General features: G+C 44.9%; 2 protein-coding genes across 3 annotated transcripts in view; one reads left to right on the plus strand and one right to left on the minus strand.

Annotated features, from left to right (window-relative positions):
- Positions 1-6518: 6518 nt before the first annotated feature.
- LOC119591028 overlaps positions 6519-15215 on the minus strand; it is a 25151-nt gene continuing 16454 nt past the window's right edge. For both annotated transcript variants that reach the window (XM_037939760.1, XM_037939765.1), the window contains exons 2-4: positions 7532-7592; positions 7180-7357; positions 6519-7007 (exon numbers count right to left, since the gene is read on the minus strand). In XM_037939760.1, coding sequence (XP_037795688.1) covers positions 6812-7007; positions 7180-7357; positions 7532-7592 — 435 coding nt within the window. In that variant the 3' untranslated portion in view covers positions 6519-6811. The remainder of the gene's footprint in view (positions 7008-7179; positions 7358-7531; positions 7593-15215) is intronic.
- On the plus strand, positions 7833-8647 carry LOC119591043. The gene is made up of 3 exons (XM_037939774.1): positions 7833-7926; positions 8101-8278; positions 8447-8647. Exons 1-3 carry the CDS (start codon positions 7854-7856, stop codon positions 8640-8642), a joined length of 447 nt encoding a protein of 148 aa, XP_037795702.1. The 5' UTR covers positions 7833-7853; the 3' UTR covers positions 8643-8647.

A 15215-nucleotide genomic window follows, 5' to 3' on the forward strand; every position in this document is an offset into this window, starting at 1 on the left:
CTTTGGGTAAACTCTGCTGTAGACAGCCATGGGCTGCCCTGGAGTCTGTATGTATGACCACGTTTCCTTCCCCTCAGGGACGTGTGGGGCTAGGGCTCGATGATTGCAACTGCCTCTGCCTGTAGCGAAGAGGTGTTGCCTGTTGCCCTCAGGGATTGTGCGGCATCCCTTGCTGCAAACCGGCGCCTGCAGTGTGGCCTAAACTTGGAAGCCTGGACCCATCTAAGTCCATTCCCTGGACTCTCAGACTTGTATCTTGAACTTGTGTCTCGGAGTCATGGTTTTGGGATTTGGCTGCAGAGATCTTTAGTCCTATCCTACAACACTCCTCACATACAAGGTCCAGACACGCTACGTAGGCAGTGTGGTCCAGTGTAGATAATCGTCTGCATGGGAGCTGTAATGGGTTTTTGAAAAGAGCTGGACTGAGGACTCCTCCCTGTGGCTTCCAATTTCTAGTGGCATGTGCTGTGATAGGTGACCTTGGAATATGACTTCTACCACAGATGTGACAGTGCTGATTGTGTTTAAAGAGCGTGGCTATGCTGTGTGCTGTGTTCATGCCCCTTTTGAACCCACGGAGATTTTCATGTGGGGGTCCCATTTTCCATTGGAGTGGGTTTATTTAACATTCTCTCGGCCGTCTTCCCCAGACAGCTGAAGAGAGGAGAGGGCGGTACTTCCCTGGCTCCTTTGGTTTTGGAGTCGGGAAGTACTATGATAGCCCTCTTCCAGCTCTGGGGTAGAGTGGAATTTTCCCCAGACTTGTTGATGAGTTGCAAGAATATAAGCTCACCTGCCAGTCCAAAGGGGAAATGATGGTGTACGAGATTCCATCAGAACCCGGGACTGAGCAAGAACTATTTTTGTAGTTTTTTCTTAGTTGCATCAGAGAAAAGATAACATCTGAGATATCGGGATCGGCTTTCTCTGATATAAGCAAGTCTGCCTGGTTGTAGGCGTTCTTGGTTTGCCCTCAGTTTGGCTGGCAGACTGTTGCTGCTTGTTATCGCAGAGAACTCGTGCACCAGTCTGTTTGCTTCTGAAAGAGGGTCGTGGTGTATGCACCTCGGGGATGAGCGACTAGTAGCTCGCCTGACCCGTTACCACAGGTCTGTGGTTCGATGGTCAAAGGACTCGCACCATTCCAGCCACTTTTACTGCCTGACTCATAAGGCAGTTTCCTTGGCATCCCTGACTACTTCTCTTGGGAGGGCTATGTTGTCAGGGGTTCTTTGCCATCGGAATTGTTTTCTGCACATGTTCACTCTGTGATTGACCTTAATCTCGTAATCAAGGTACCAGGTGTCTTTGTAACTCCTGGACTATGGCTGAGTTTTAGGTATAGTTTATGAGGCTGCTTGATTTATGGCACTGATAAGTCTGGCTTCAGCACTTCCACGTTTTCACTCTGTGGGGGTTCATTGCATCTATGCAGTGGGCCAAGGCATTCTGAAAGGCTTACCAGTTGGCCTTGTCTGTTTCCGTCTTGGATTTGGTTGTGGCTTTTGGGCTGGGCCAGCGTCCATGAGGGTAGGTCACTTGTGACAGTCTCATCGACACACTATCTGATTCCATCAGAGCCAAGGTGAGGTCTAGGATCCCTCTTCTGAAATGCGTTGGCTCTTGGGTATTAAGAAGAATGATCTCTGGCAAGCATGGTGTTGCCTAATCTATCTGGGGTATAGGGTAAGGTAAATGTTAGAAGGGGAAGGAGTTAGGGAGAGGGAGTATATGATAAAGTATGGGGGGAACAGCAAAAATGAGTTTAAATATTAGAAAAAGTAGACAGAACAAGGGGACGAAGAAAGGGAAAAGGAAAGGAGAAGAAAAAGACCATGAAAAATTAGTTGAGACGAAGGCTGAGGACCCAGGGCGGGGTGATCCCCAGTCCCCGTCTCCCAAGCCCCCCCCCCCTCCACGAATACAACGAGCAATAGATAAGAGGATCGTAAGTAAAACTAAGGTAAGTAACAGTTATATATTTGTATTTCTATTAGTATCTGTCCATCTATTTATCTATATTTATGAATTTGGTATTTGATAAGCAGATACGAAATTAGAACAAAGAAATTATGGAACAGTCCGTACCAAAACAATTTGGAATAAACAAATGTAGGAAATTTTGAATTTGTGTAAGAAATTTTTGTTTATCAATGTTGCCACACATTACTCTTGACAGTGTTAGAGATTATATGTACGTCCATTCATTTCATTCAGTGAATATATCCCTATGGTGTTTTTTCTTTTTTGCTGTTACTATGATAATTATGTTATTAACTGTTATTTGTATTATTTTCAGTTACTATTACCATTAGCAAAACCATGTTGGGATCCCCAGCAATGAACAAGCAGATGCCTTGGCACGATCTGCCCCTAGTACAAAATTCACTAACCCCTCTTTTCAAACACTCCAGGCACCGACTTCCACCCCCTTCAAAAATTTTCTCTATAATTGTTGGCAATCTTTCTGGTCAGGTATGACCACTAATAAACTTCAAAGTATAAAACCTACATCTCACTTTGGTCGGCCCCAGAGGACCAAAACAGACTGGGAAACTGCGCTTGTCCGTCTGGGAAGACCACATCAGACGCATGCATCCATACCTCAGTCACACTCCAAAACCCCCCTCTATCTCCACTGCAATGTTCCTCTTTCAGTCCCACCCTATCTTACTCAGACGCATAAAAACCCTCCATTTGATATATGCACCCTTTTTTCCTTAATCCCTTTCCCCTTCTATCAATCCCTATCCTATCCCATTTACTCCCCCTTTCACTACCATACTATCTTATAAGGCTATGTGATCGTTGAATTCTAAGACATTTAGTTCAAATAAAGAACTTCTCTAAACCCTCCCACCACAATACTTTACCATAACGATATATGAACTTTGATGTCTAGCACATGTTTTTTTTTTTTTTGAAACATTAAACATTTCCACACACCAGGAGCGTTAGCAAACCACATTCTTTACCATATATATAATATATAATATATATATATATATATATATATATATATATATATATATATGTTTCTTTATATGTGTGTGTGTGTGTGTGTTTGTGTGTGTGTGTGTATATGTATATGTATATGTATATGTATATGTATATGTATATGTATATATATATGTATAATGTATATATATATATATATATATATATATATTATATTATATATATATATATATATATATATATATATATATATGCGTGTGTGTATCTATCTATATATGACCATTACTTGATTATGAAGCTTTCATTAGCAATTGGGTAATTATTCAGACGACCTTCGCACGGCCGATCACGTAGCTACCACCACTCATCTCACAAACTTGGCCCCGATAGTAGAGGAGATAATGAGGGCTACCAGGGAAATTACGGGTTAATGGTTAATGGTTAAAAGCAAGATAAATGTGCTAGACATCTAAGGTCATGTAGCACTATAGTTAATGTTAGGGAAGGGTGGTTGAGTTAGGGGTTATTGTCTAAGCTGAGCAAAGGAATTGGTGAGTGAAAGGGTTAGAGTCGGGTGTGGTAAGGAATTTAAATTAGATGGAGGATATGTATGCGTTTGAGGAAAGAAAAGGGGTTGTTGAAACAGAAAGTGGGGGATTCTGTAAGGATGTCTGATAGGTTGGGAGTCGGTGAAGGAGGATAGGTGGGGGAAAGCAGAGGTAAGTTATGGACGAGACATAAAGGGAATGTGGGAAGAGACAAAATGATAATTGGGGATTGGTTTTTGAGGATGTGTAAGAAAGGTCTCTTAAAGGGCATAAAATAGAGGGGTTTTTATAAGAGAAAGGATATGACGAAGGTCAGGTTTGTGAGCGGAAACCGTGATATTCCAATGGAAGGATAGTTATATAGATTGTAGTACTTTTTTGGAGATTTTGAGGGGGAAGCAGCTAGAGGGTTGGATAAGGCCGAGAGGTCTGAGATGGGAGGGGTTTGGGGAGTTGGTGTTCTACTAGAGGGGTTTAGGGGACAAAAGGTCTGTGGGGAAAGGGGGGTACTTGTGACATAAGGGATTCACCCTGTGTTCAAGGGGAGTGGAAGGGATAAGGGTATGGTGAGAGGGTTACATAAAGGGGTTCACGTGTGATCCAGGAGGAATGGAAGGGATAGGGGGATGGTGGGAGGGTTAATGTGGGCGGGGTTGGGGTCGGGGGGGATGGGCTGTGTTTGGGAGGGTTTAGGGGATAGGGTGTAGGGGGGATATCGTTAGGAGGAGGATGGATATCAGCAGTTTCTTGGAGTGTGAAAGGACAGAGTTTAAGATTTGGAGGTTGAGTGTCAGTTTTTTATTAAGTATCTTGAATATTTTCAAAGTTTCTTCTGAGGAGTTTTGGTTTGGGGGGTTTTGGGGATAAAGATTTTTTTGTGGGGGGAAAGAGGATTGGTGTCTCAAGTGTAGGGGCAAGGAAGGTGGAGTGATTGTGTGGTAGGGGAAAAGGGGGGAGCGTTTGTTCTGTCTGTTACGGGTAGTGCGAGGAGGGAGGGGAAGGTGTTGGGGTTGTAAATGGTGATTGGAGTTCTGTAGTAGAGATTGGAGTGTCTGGATTTAGGATGGCAAAAGAGTTTGACTGAGGAGGTAGGAGTAGAAGAGGGGGAGTTAGTTGGGTGGGTGGGTTTAGGAGAATTGGTAAATGAGCAGTATTACTGGGGTAAGGGGTAAAGAGAAACCACGTCGACGTGCTTCCTGTCTGGCTTCACGTAGTGTGAGTCCAAGTTTGAATCTGAGAGTTGCTACCTCAGACTCAAATTTGTAGGTGGGACAGCCCCTATAAAATACATTATGGGGGCCGCCACAGTTGGCACGTGTGCGTGATTGTGCAGAGCAGTTAGATCGGGTATGGCCAGGTTGGGCACATAGTGGGCATCTGGCTGTGGAACAGCAATGTTTGGCTGGGTGTCCTAGACGCCAACAATTTTGGCACTGACATGGAGGAGGTTGGTATGGACGAACAGGGAGGGATTCTCCTCCTATGTAGACATTAAAGGGAAGGTAATTTTTGGCTATGTTAGTGGGTTTCTTTCGATGACCTCTGGGGGGAATGGAGTAGCATTGTACTGATGTTGCATCATAGTCTGTGAGACAGGCAAGTAAGTCTTCTCCACAGTCTGACCAATCTTTGTCATAGATTGGGCAATTTGCTGGGGAGATTGAAACTGTTCCGGTGCAAGTATTGAGGGTTGGATGGGGTTCTGCAAGGATGGGGTTACCATATAGGTCAGTTAGTTTTGTTAATGCTATAGCTTGGTTTTCGGATGTTACTGTGACAAGACGGGAGCGGTCGGGTCGGCTACGGAAAGAGACTTTACCTACTTGTTTTTGGAGACATTGTTGGAAGAGAAGGGTGTTGTCAGAGTAGGAGCTGTGGGAGGGATCACGAAAATCGGTCCCATTTGGCTGCGCTAAGAGAGTATTAAAGATTGTTGTAGAGATAGGGGTAGTAGAAGGGCGGGGCGTGACGAAGATGGAGTAGTGTTGAGGGAGGTAGTTTTTATGGAGAGGTGGGCAATAAGGCTGTAAGGTATTAATAAGGGAGGATGGGGTGGTTGCTGTTGGAGGTTGTAGGGGTAGAGGTGTTGAAGTTGAGCATGCTGGGAGAGTGGAAATGTTCCTTAAGGGTTGATTGTTGGCTACTGTACTAGTAGGCATTGATGAGGGGGTAGTTATTGCAGTGTTCGGAGCCGTGGTCAAAGGAGAGCCTGGGGTCAGGGAATCGGGTGGATTTACATCGTTGGGGCTATCTGATAAAGGGGCAAGCCTCCATTGCCCCTAATAGTGGGGATAGGTTTTCATTACTGGCCATGGTAAGCCTGGATTATGTTGGGGATAAAAACAGTCCATCCCTCAGGGTCCCCTTGAGGGGTAAGGGCTAGGTAACTAAATCGGGGGAATACCGTGCCCATGGCTCCCTCAGGCCGTTCAGGACTGGCACAAAGTCAGCCTTTCATCCTTTCAGCACGGCCCTCACACCTTAGGAGGTGGATAGTAGAAGGGTTTGGTGAAGGGACAGAAACGAAAAGTGGGAAGGAAAAAAAGACCATGCAAAATTAGTTGAGTCGAGGGCTGAGTCCCAAGGAAGAAACATTATATGCAAAGTTCTATACGTACTAGTGTAATATCTAATGCTAGAAGGGTGCCGCCCAAAACCCGCACTGAAAAACAAAGAATTCTCTACGTATTTACAGCAGGATGGTGTGTACGACCAACATGCGCGGTGACCCTAGGACCTGCGAGATCCCTTTGATCGGTCCTACGCTCTAGCCGTATATACTTGGAGGATTCTTGGTCTTCCATGGGGGGAGTTGGGGGGCAGTAGCCCCAGGGGGTGGGGTACAGGTGTTGCAACCCTATACACGAACCCGATGACCACGCCACTAAATCCGTCCCGCGCTCTCTGCTGCCGGAAATTCGTGGAGGATTTTGATTTCCAGGAGGGGGTTGGAGGTGGCATCTCCCTTAGGGAGTTGCAGCTCGCTGATTTGATTACTTAGTTAACTAATTTATCTTTCACATTTTATCCCGCAATACCCCTGATAACCTACAAGGCCTTCCTTTATCGGGGCTATATTTGCGGAGGATGGTGATGGGGGTCTCACGCAGAGGCCGAAAAGAATGCACCGATACCACTACTGTCGTAATCGACCCCGCAAAAGTGTTCTGCATATTTCCCAGTAATAGACATGAACAATGGCATACAATGGTACTTGAAAGTGCCGATGAGTGCTTGAAAATGAGAAAAGACTATTCTAACCATCAGACAGAAAAGAGGGAAAGCTAAACAACTTGATACTGTCATTCCCTCTTTTTCTTCCGAGCCTTTCTTTGCGTGGTATTACTGAAGAGAGCGCCGTAGCGGTCCAGCAGCTGAGGCACATCCAGCGTCTCGCTGACAGGGAGGTCGGCCATGTGCCCGTACAGGTCCTTCCGCCAGGGGCACACGGTGTAGTACGAAAAATACTCCTTCCCCTGGTGCACTGACAGAATTATTCTGAGGGAAAATTTCAGAAAGAAAAAACATGAAAAAACAAACAAACAGGTCTTACTCCACACTTATGAGTGCCCTCGAAGGCATCAGTATTCCAAATGACAAACAAGACTACTAAAAAATAATTCTAAAAAAAGGTCACAAAAACTCGTATTCCAGTGTGGTCTCAACCCACCTTGCGTCAGGGTGCCTTTGGCGGAGAGTTTCCATGGAATGCCAGAACCTATGTGGCGAAGAGAGTTTGCACAGGTTGATAGACCGAAAGACGTGCTCGCGGGCCCCGCCCCGCGGCCGCACGCTGAAGTACAGGACTTTGAACTCCGGCTCAAACTGCCAGTGAAGGCCGCGCAAACCTGGCGACGCAGGAAACGCTAGTCAGTTATCTTCTCTCCGGAAAGATAAAATGAAACTATGCCAGTCTAAAGAGCTTGCAGTCAGATCGATAATCCTTTACGGTGGAACCCAATGATGCATAGATAAGATTCCACTTTATACAAAATAATTATTAAAATTGAAATTAAACTTACTATTGGCCATGAAGCATGTTACTGGGTCGCAGGTCTCCTTGCTGGTGCTCGCACTGGACATCTGAAAGAACATTCGGGTAATGCGCGCGCGCGTGCGCGCACATTATATTATATAATATATATATATAATATATACACATCATATATATATATAATATATATAATAAATATATATATAATATACACACATTATATATTATATATAATGTGTGTATATTATATATATATTTATTATATATATTATATATATATATGATGTGTATATATTATATATATATATTATATAATATAATGTGCGCGCACGCGCGCGCGCATTACCCGAATGTTCTTTCAGATGTCCAGTGCGAGCACCAGCAAGGAGACCTGCGACCCAGTAACATGCTTCATGGCCAATAGTAAGTTTAATTTCAATTTTAATAATTATTTTGTATAAAGTGGAATCTTATCTATGCATCATTGGGTTCCACCGTAAAGGATTATCGATCTGACTGCAAGCGCTTTAGACTGGCATAGTTTCATTTTATCTTTCCGGAGAGAAGATAACTGACTAGCGTTTCCTGCGTCGCCAGGTTTGCGCGGCCTTCACTGGCAGTTTGAGCCGGAGTTCAAAGTCCTGTACTTCAGCGTGCGGCCGCGGGGCGGGGCCCGCGAGCACGTCTTTCGGTCTATCAACCTGTGCAAACTCTCTTCGCCACATAGGTTCTGGCATTCCATGGAAACTCTCCGCCAAAGGCACCCTGACGCAAGGTGGGTTGAGACCACACTTACGAGTTTTTGTGACCTTTTTTAGAATTATTTTTTAGTAGTCTTGTTTGTCATTTGGAATACTGATGCCTTCGAGGGCACTCATAAGTGTGGAGTAAGACCTGTTTGTTTGTTTTTTCATGTTTTTTCTTTCCTGAAATTTTCCCTCAGAATAATTCTGTCAGTGCACCAGGGGAAGGAGTATTTTTCGTACTACACCGTGTGCCCCTGGCGGAAGGACCTGTACGGGCACATGGCCGACCTCCCTGTCAGCGAGACGCTGGATGTGCCTCAGCTGCTGGACCGCTACAGCGCTCTCTTCAGTAATACCACGCAAAGAAAGGCTCGGAAGAAAAAGAGAGAATGACAGTATCAAGTTGTTTAGCTTTCCCTCTTTTCTGTCTGATGGTTAGAATAGTCTTTCTCATTTTCAAGCACTCATCGGCACTTTCAAGTACCATTGTATGCCATTGTTCATGTCTATTACTGGGAAATATGCAGAACACTTTTGTGGGGTCGATTACGACAGTAGTGGTATCGGTGCATTCTTTTCGGCCTCTGCGTGAGACCCCCATCACCATCCTCCGCAAATATAGCCCCGATAAGAAGGAAGGCCTTGTAGGTTATCAGGGGTATTGCGGGATAAATGTAAAGATAAATTAGTTACTAAGTAATCAATCAGCGAGCTGCAACTCCCTAAGGGAGATGCCACCTCCAACCCCCTCCTGGAAATCAAAATCCTCCACGAATTTCCGGCAGCAGAGAGCGCGGGACGGATTTAGTGGCGTGGTCATCGGGTTCGTGTATAGGGTTGCAACACCTGTACCCCCACCCCCTGGGGCTACTGCCCCCCAACTCCCCCCATGGAAGACCAAGAATCCTCCAAGTATATACGGCTAGAGCGTAGGACCGATCAAAGGGATCTCGCAGGTCCTAGGGTCACCGCGCATGTTGGTCGTACACACCATCCTGCTGTAATCGTAGAGAATTCTTTGTTTTTCAGTGCGGATTTTGGGCGGCCCCTTCTAGCTTAGATATTACACTAGTACGTATAGAACTTTGCTATAATGTTTCTTCCTTGGGACTCAGCCCTCGACTCAACTAATTTTGCATGGTCTTTTTTTTCCTTTCCCCACCTTTTCGTTTCTGTCCCTTCACCAAACCCTTCTACTATCCACCTCCTAAGGTGTGAGGGCCGTGCTGAAAGATGAAGGCTGACTTTGTCCCAGTCCTAAACGGCCTGGGGGAGCCATGGCACGGTATTCCCCCGATTTAGTTACCTAGCCCTTACCCCTCAAGGGGACCCTGAGGGATGGACTGTTTTTTATCCCAACTTTAATCCAGGCTTTCCCAAATGGCCAGAAATGAAAACCTATCCCCACTATTAGGGGAAATGGAGGCTTGCCCTTTTCAGATAGCCCCAACGATGTAAATCCACCCGTTTCCCCTGCCCCCAGGCTCTCCTTTGACCACGGCTCCGAACACTGCAATAACTACCCCCTCATCAATGCCTACTAGTACAGTAGCCAACAACCAACCTTAAGAACATTTCCACTCTCCCAGCATGCTCAACTTCACACCTCTACCCCTACAACCTCCAACAGCACCACCCCATCCTCCCTTATTAATACCTTACAGCCTTATTGCCACCTCTCCATAACACTACCTCCCTCAACACTACTCCATCTTCGTCACGCCCCCGCCCTTCTACTACCCCTATCTCTACAACAATCTTGAAATACTCTCTTTAGCGCAGCCAAATGGGACCGATTTTTCGTGATCCCTCCCACAGCTCCCTCTCTGAAACACCTTCTCTTCCAACAATGTCCCCAAAAAAACAAGTGGGTTAAAGTCTCTTTCCGTAGCCGACCCGACCGCTCCCGTCTTGTCACAGTAACATCCGAAAAACCAAGCTATAGCTTTAAACAAAACAACTGACCTATATGGAAACCCCATCCTTGCAAACCCCATCCAACCCTCAACTTGCACCGGAACAGTTTCAAATCTCCCCAGAAAATTGCCCAATCTATGACAAAGATTGGTCAGACTGTGGAAAAGACTTACTTGCCTGTCTCACAGACTATGTGCAACATCAGTACAATGCAAACTCCATTCCCCCCAGAGGTCATCGAAAGAAACCCACAAACATAGAAAAAATTTTACCTTCCCTTTAATGTCTACATAGGAGGAGAATCCCTCCCTGTTCGTCCATACCACCTCCTCCATGTCAGTGCCAAAATTGTTGGCGTCTAGGACACCCAGCCAAACATTGCTGTTCCACAGCCAGATGCCCACTATGTGCCCAACCTGGCCATACCCGATCTAACTGCTCTGCACAATCACGCACACGTGCCAACTGTGGCGGCCCCCATAATGTATTTTATAGGGGCTGTCCCACCTACAAATTTGAGTCTGAGGTAGCAACTCTCAGATTCAAACTTGGACTCACACTACGTGAAGCCAGAAAAGGAAGCACGTCGACGTGGTTTCTCTCTTACTCCTTACACATAATACTGCTCATTCTACCAAATTCTCCTAAACCCCCCCCCTACATCTAACTCCCCCTCTTCTACCTCCTACCTTCCTCAGTCAAACTCTTTTGCCATCCTAAATCCAGACACTCCAATCTCTACTACAGATACTCCAATCACCACTACAACCCCAACACCTTCCCCTCTCCCTCCTCGCACTACCCGTAACAGACAGAACAAACGCTCCACCCCTTCTTCCCCCCACCACACAATCACCTCCACCTTCCTTTGCCCTACACTTGAGACCCAATCCTCTCTTCCCCCTCACAAAAAATCCTTTATCCCCCCAAAAATCCCCAACCAACTCCTCAGAAAACTTTTGAAAAAATTCAGATTACTTAATGAAACTGACACTCCAAACCCCCAAAACTTACAACTCCTGCTCCTTTCACACTCAAGTAACTGCTGATATCCATCCTCCTCCTAACGATATCCCCCCTACACCCTATCCTCCTAACCCCTCCCAACACAGCCCATCCCCCCGAAACCAACCCCGCCCACATTAACCCTCCCACCATCCCCTCTATCCCTTCCATTCCCTCCTGGGTACACACGTGAATCCCTTATGTAACCCTCTCACCATCCCCTCTATCCCTTCCACTCCCTCCTTGATACACAGGTGAATCCCTTATGTCACAAGTATCCCCTTCCACAGACCTTTTGTCTCCTAATACCCCTCCTGTAAACACCAACTCCCACACCCCTCCCATCTCAGACCTCTCGTCCTTATCCCCCCTCTACTCTTCCCCTCAAATCTCCAAAACACTACAATCATATACTATCCTTCATTGGGTATTCCGGTTTCCGCTCCCACAACCCACCTCGTCTACCTTCTCTTTTAACCCTCTATTGTAATGCCTTCAAGAACCTTTCTTACACATCCTCCAATAACCCCATTATCATTTGTCTCCCTTTCCCCCCATCCCTTTATTCTCGTCCATACTTTCCTCTGCTTTCCCCCACCTATCCTCCCTTCACCGACCTCCCAACCTACAGAATCCTTCAGAATCCCACACTTTCTGTTTCAACAACCCATTCCTTTCCTCAACGCATACTATCCTCCTCTAATCTAACTCCTTACCACACCCACTCTAACCTTTCACTCACCAATTCCTTTGCTCAGCTTTGACAATTATCACTACTCAAAAACCCTTCCTAACATTAACTATAGTGCTACCCTGACCTTAGTGTCTAGCACATTTATGCTTTTAACCTTAACCATAAACCCCTATTCCCGGAGCCCTCTTATCTCCTCTCTATCGGGCCAATTTTGTGGTGATGGTGGGAGCTACGGATCGCCGTGCGAAGGTCGCTGAATAATTACCCATTGCTAGAAAACTTCATATCAAATATGGCTATATATAGATACACACACGCTATATATTTATAATAATATTTTATATTTATATATATTATATATATAGTATATAATATATATATATATATACATATACTATAATTACATATACTTACATATACATTACATATCATATACATATACCACACACACACACACACCACAACACACATATATATATATATATATATATATATATATATATTTATATATATATATATATTATATATTATTATATGGTACAGAATGGGTTTGCTAACGCTCTGTGTGTGGAAATGTTTAATTTCAAAAAAAAAAACATGTGCTAGACATCAAAGTTCATATATCGTTATGGTAAAGTATTGTGGTGGGAGGGTTTAGAGAAGTTCTTTATTTGAACTAAATGTCTTAGAATTCAACGATCACATAGCCTTATAAGATAGTATGGTAGTGAAAGGGGGAGTAAATGGGATAGGATAGGGATTGATAGAAGGGGAAGGATTAAGGACAAAAGGTGCATATATCAAATGGAGGGTATTTATGCGTCTGAGTAAGATATGTGGGACTGAAAGAGGAACATTGCATGTGGAGCATAGAGGTGGGTTGGAGTGTGACATGAGGTATGGATGCATGCGTCGGATGTGGTCTTCCCAGACGGACAAGGGCAGTTTCCCAGTCTGTTTTGGTCCTCTGGGGCCGACCAAAGTGAGATGTAGGTTTTATACTTTGAAGTTTATTAGTGGTCATACCTGACCAGAAAGATTGCCAACAATTATAGAGAAAATTTTTGAAGGGGGTGGAAGTCGGTGCCTGGATGTTTGAAAGAGGGTTAGTGATTTTGTACTAGGGCAGATCGTGCCAAGGTATCCGCTTGTTCATTGCTGGGGATCCCAACATGGTTTTGCTAATGGTAATAATAACTGAAAATAATACAAATAACAGTTAATAACATAATTTATCATAGTAACAGCCAAAAGAAGAAAAACTCTATAGGGATATATTCACTGAATGAAATGAATGACGTACATATAATCTCTAACACTGTCAATGAGTAATGTGTGGCATACATTGATAAACAAAAAATTTCTTTACACAAAATTCAAATTTCCTACATTTGTTTATTCCAAATTGTTTTGGTACGGACTGTTCCATAATTTATTTCTTCTAATTTCGTATCTGCTTATCAAATACCAAATTCATAAATATAGATAAATAGATGGACAGATACTAATAGAAATACAAATATATAACTGTTACTTACCTTAGTTTTACTTACGATCCTCTTATCTATTGCTCGTTGTATTCGTGGAGGGGGGGGGGCTTGGGAGACGGGGACTGGGGATCACCCCTCCCTGGGTCCTCAGCCTTCGTCTCAACTAATTTTCCATGGTATTTTTCTTCTTTCCTTTTCCCTTTCTTCGTCCCCTTGTTCTGTCTACTTTTTCTAATATTTAAACTCATTTTTGCTGTTCACCACCATACTTTATCATATACTCCCTCTCCCTAACTCCTTCCCCTTCTAACATTTACCTTACACTATACCCCAGATAGATTAGGCAACACCATGCTTGCCAGAGATCATTCTTCTTAATACCCAAGAGCCAACGCATTTCAGAAGAGGGATCCTAGACCTCACCTTGGCTCTGATGGAATCAGATAGTGTGTCGATGAGACTGTCACAAGTGACCTACCCTCATGGACGCTGACCCAGCCCAAAAGCCACAACCAAATCCAAGACGGAAACAGACAAGGCCAACTGGTAAGCCTTTCAGAATGCCTTGCCCACAGTGAACCCCCACAGAGTGAAAACGTGGAAGTGCTGAAGCCAGACTTATCAGTGCCATAAATCAAGCAGCCTCACAAACTATACCTAAAACTCAGCCATAGTCCAGGAGTTACGAAAGACACCTGGTACCTTGATTACGAGATTAAGGTCAATCACAGAGTGAACATGTGCAGAAAACAATTCCGATGGCAAAGAACCCCTGACAACATAGCCCTCCCAAGAGAAGTAGTCAGGGATGCCAAGGAAACTGCCTTATGAGTCAGGCAGTAAAGTGGGTGGAATGGTGGCGAGTCCTTTGACCATCGAACCACAGACCTGTGGTAACGGATCAGGCGAGCTACTAGTCGCTCATCCCCGAGGTGCATACACCACGACCCTCTTTCAGAAGCAAACAGACTGGTGCACGAGTTCTCTGCGATAACAAGCAGCAACAGTCTGCCAGCCAAACTGAGGGCAAACCAAAAACGCCTACAACCAGGCAGACTTGCTTATATCAGAGAAAGCTGATCCCGATATCTCAGATGTTATCTTTTCTTCTGATGCAACAAAAAAAAACTACAAAATAGTTCTTGCTCAGTCCCGGGTTCTGATGGAATCTCGTACACCATCATTTCCATCTTGGACTGGCAGGTGAGCTTATATTCTTGCAACTCATCACAAGTCCTGGGAAAATTCCCTCTACCCCCGAGCTGGAAGAGGGCTATCTAGTACTTCCTGACTCCAAAACCAAGGAGCCAGGGAAGTACCGCCCTCAGCTGTCTGGGCAAAACGGCCGAGAGAATGGTACTAAACCGACTCCAATGGAAAAAGGGACCCCCACATGAACATCTCCGTGGGGTTTAAAAAGGGGGATGAACACAGCCACAGCATAGCCACGCTCTTAAGCACAAATAGCACTGTCACTTCTGTGGTAGAAGTCATATTCCAAGGTCACCTATCACAGCACATGCCACTAGAAATTTTGGGAAAGCCACAGGAGGGGTCCTCAGTCCGCTCTTTCAACACCCATACGCTCCCATGCAGACGATTACTACACTGGACCACACTGCCTAAATACAGCCCCGCGTTGTCCCGGACCTTGTATCTGAGGATGTTTGTAGGACAGGACTAAAGATCCTCTGCAGCCAAATCCAAACCATGACTCCGAGACACAATGTTCAAGATCAAGTCTGAGAGTCCAGGGAATGGACTTAGAATGGGTCCAGGTCTTCCAATGATTTTAGGCCACACTGCAGGCGCCGGCTTTGCAGCAAGGGATGCCGCACAATCCAAGGGGGAAACACCCCC

The sequence above is a fragment of the Penaeus monodon genome, chromosome 3 (assembly GCF_015228065.2).
Source record: "Penaeus monodon isolate SGIC_2016 chromosome 3, NSTDA_Pmon_1, whole genome shotgun sequence".
In the NCBI taxonomy this organism is placed as follows: domain Eukaryota; kingdom Metazoa; phylum Arthropoda; class Malacostraca; order Decapoda; family Penaeidae; genus Penaeus; species Penaeus monodon.

What these genes read in the sequence shown, in the direction of transcription:
- LOC119591043 (XM_037939774.1), top strand. Translation starts at nt 7,854, where the DNA reads ATGTTCTTTCAGATGTCCAGTGCGAGCACCAGCAAGGAGACCTGCGAC. An exon ending in AACATGCTTCATGGCCAATA is followed by an intron (nt 7,927 to 8,100) that starts GTAAGTTTAATT and finishes CTGCGTCGCCAG; the next exon opens with GTTTGCGCGGCCTTCACTGG. An exon ending in CAAAGGCACCCTGACGCAAG is followed by an intron (nt 8,279 to 8,446) that starts GTGGGTTGAGAC and finishes ATTTTCCCTCAG; the next exon opens with AATAATTCTGTCAGTGCACC.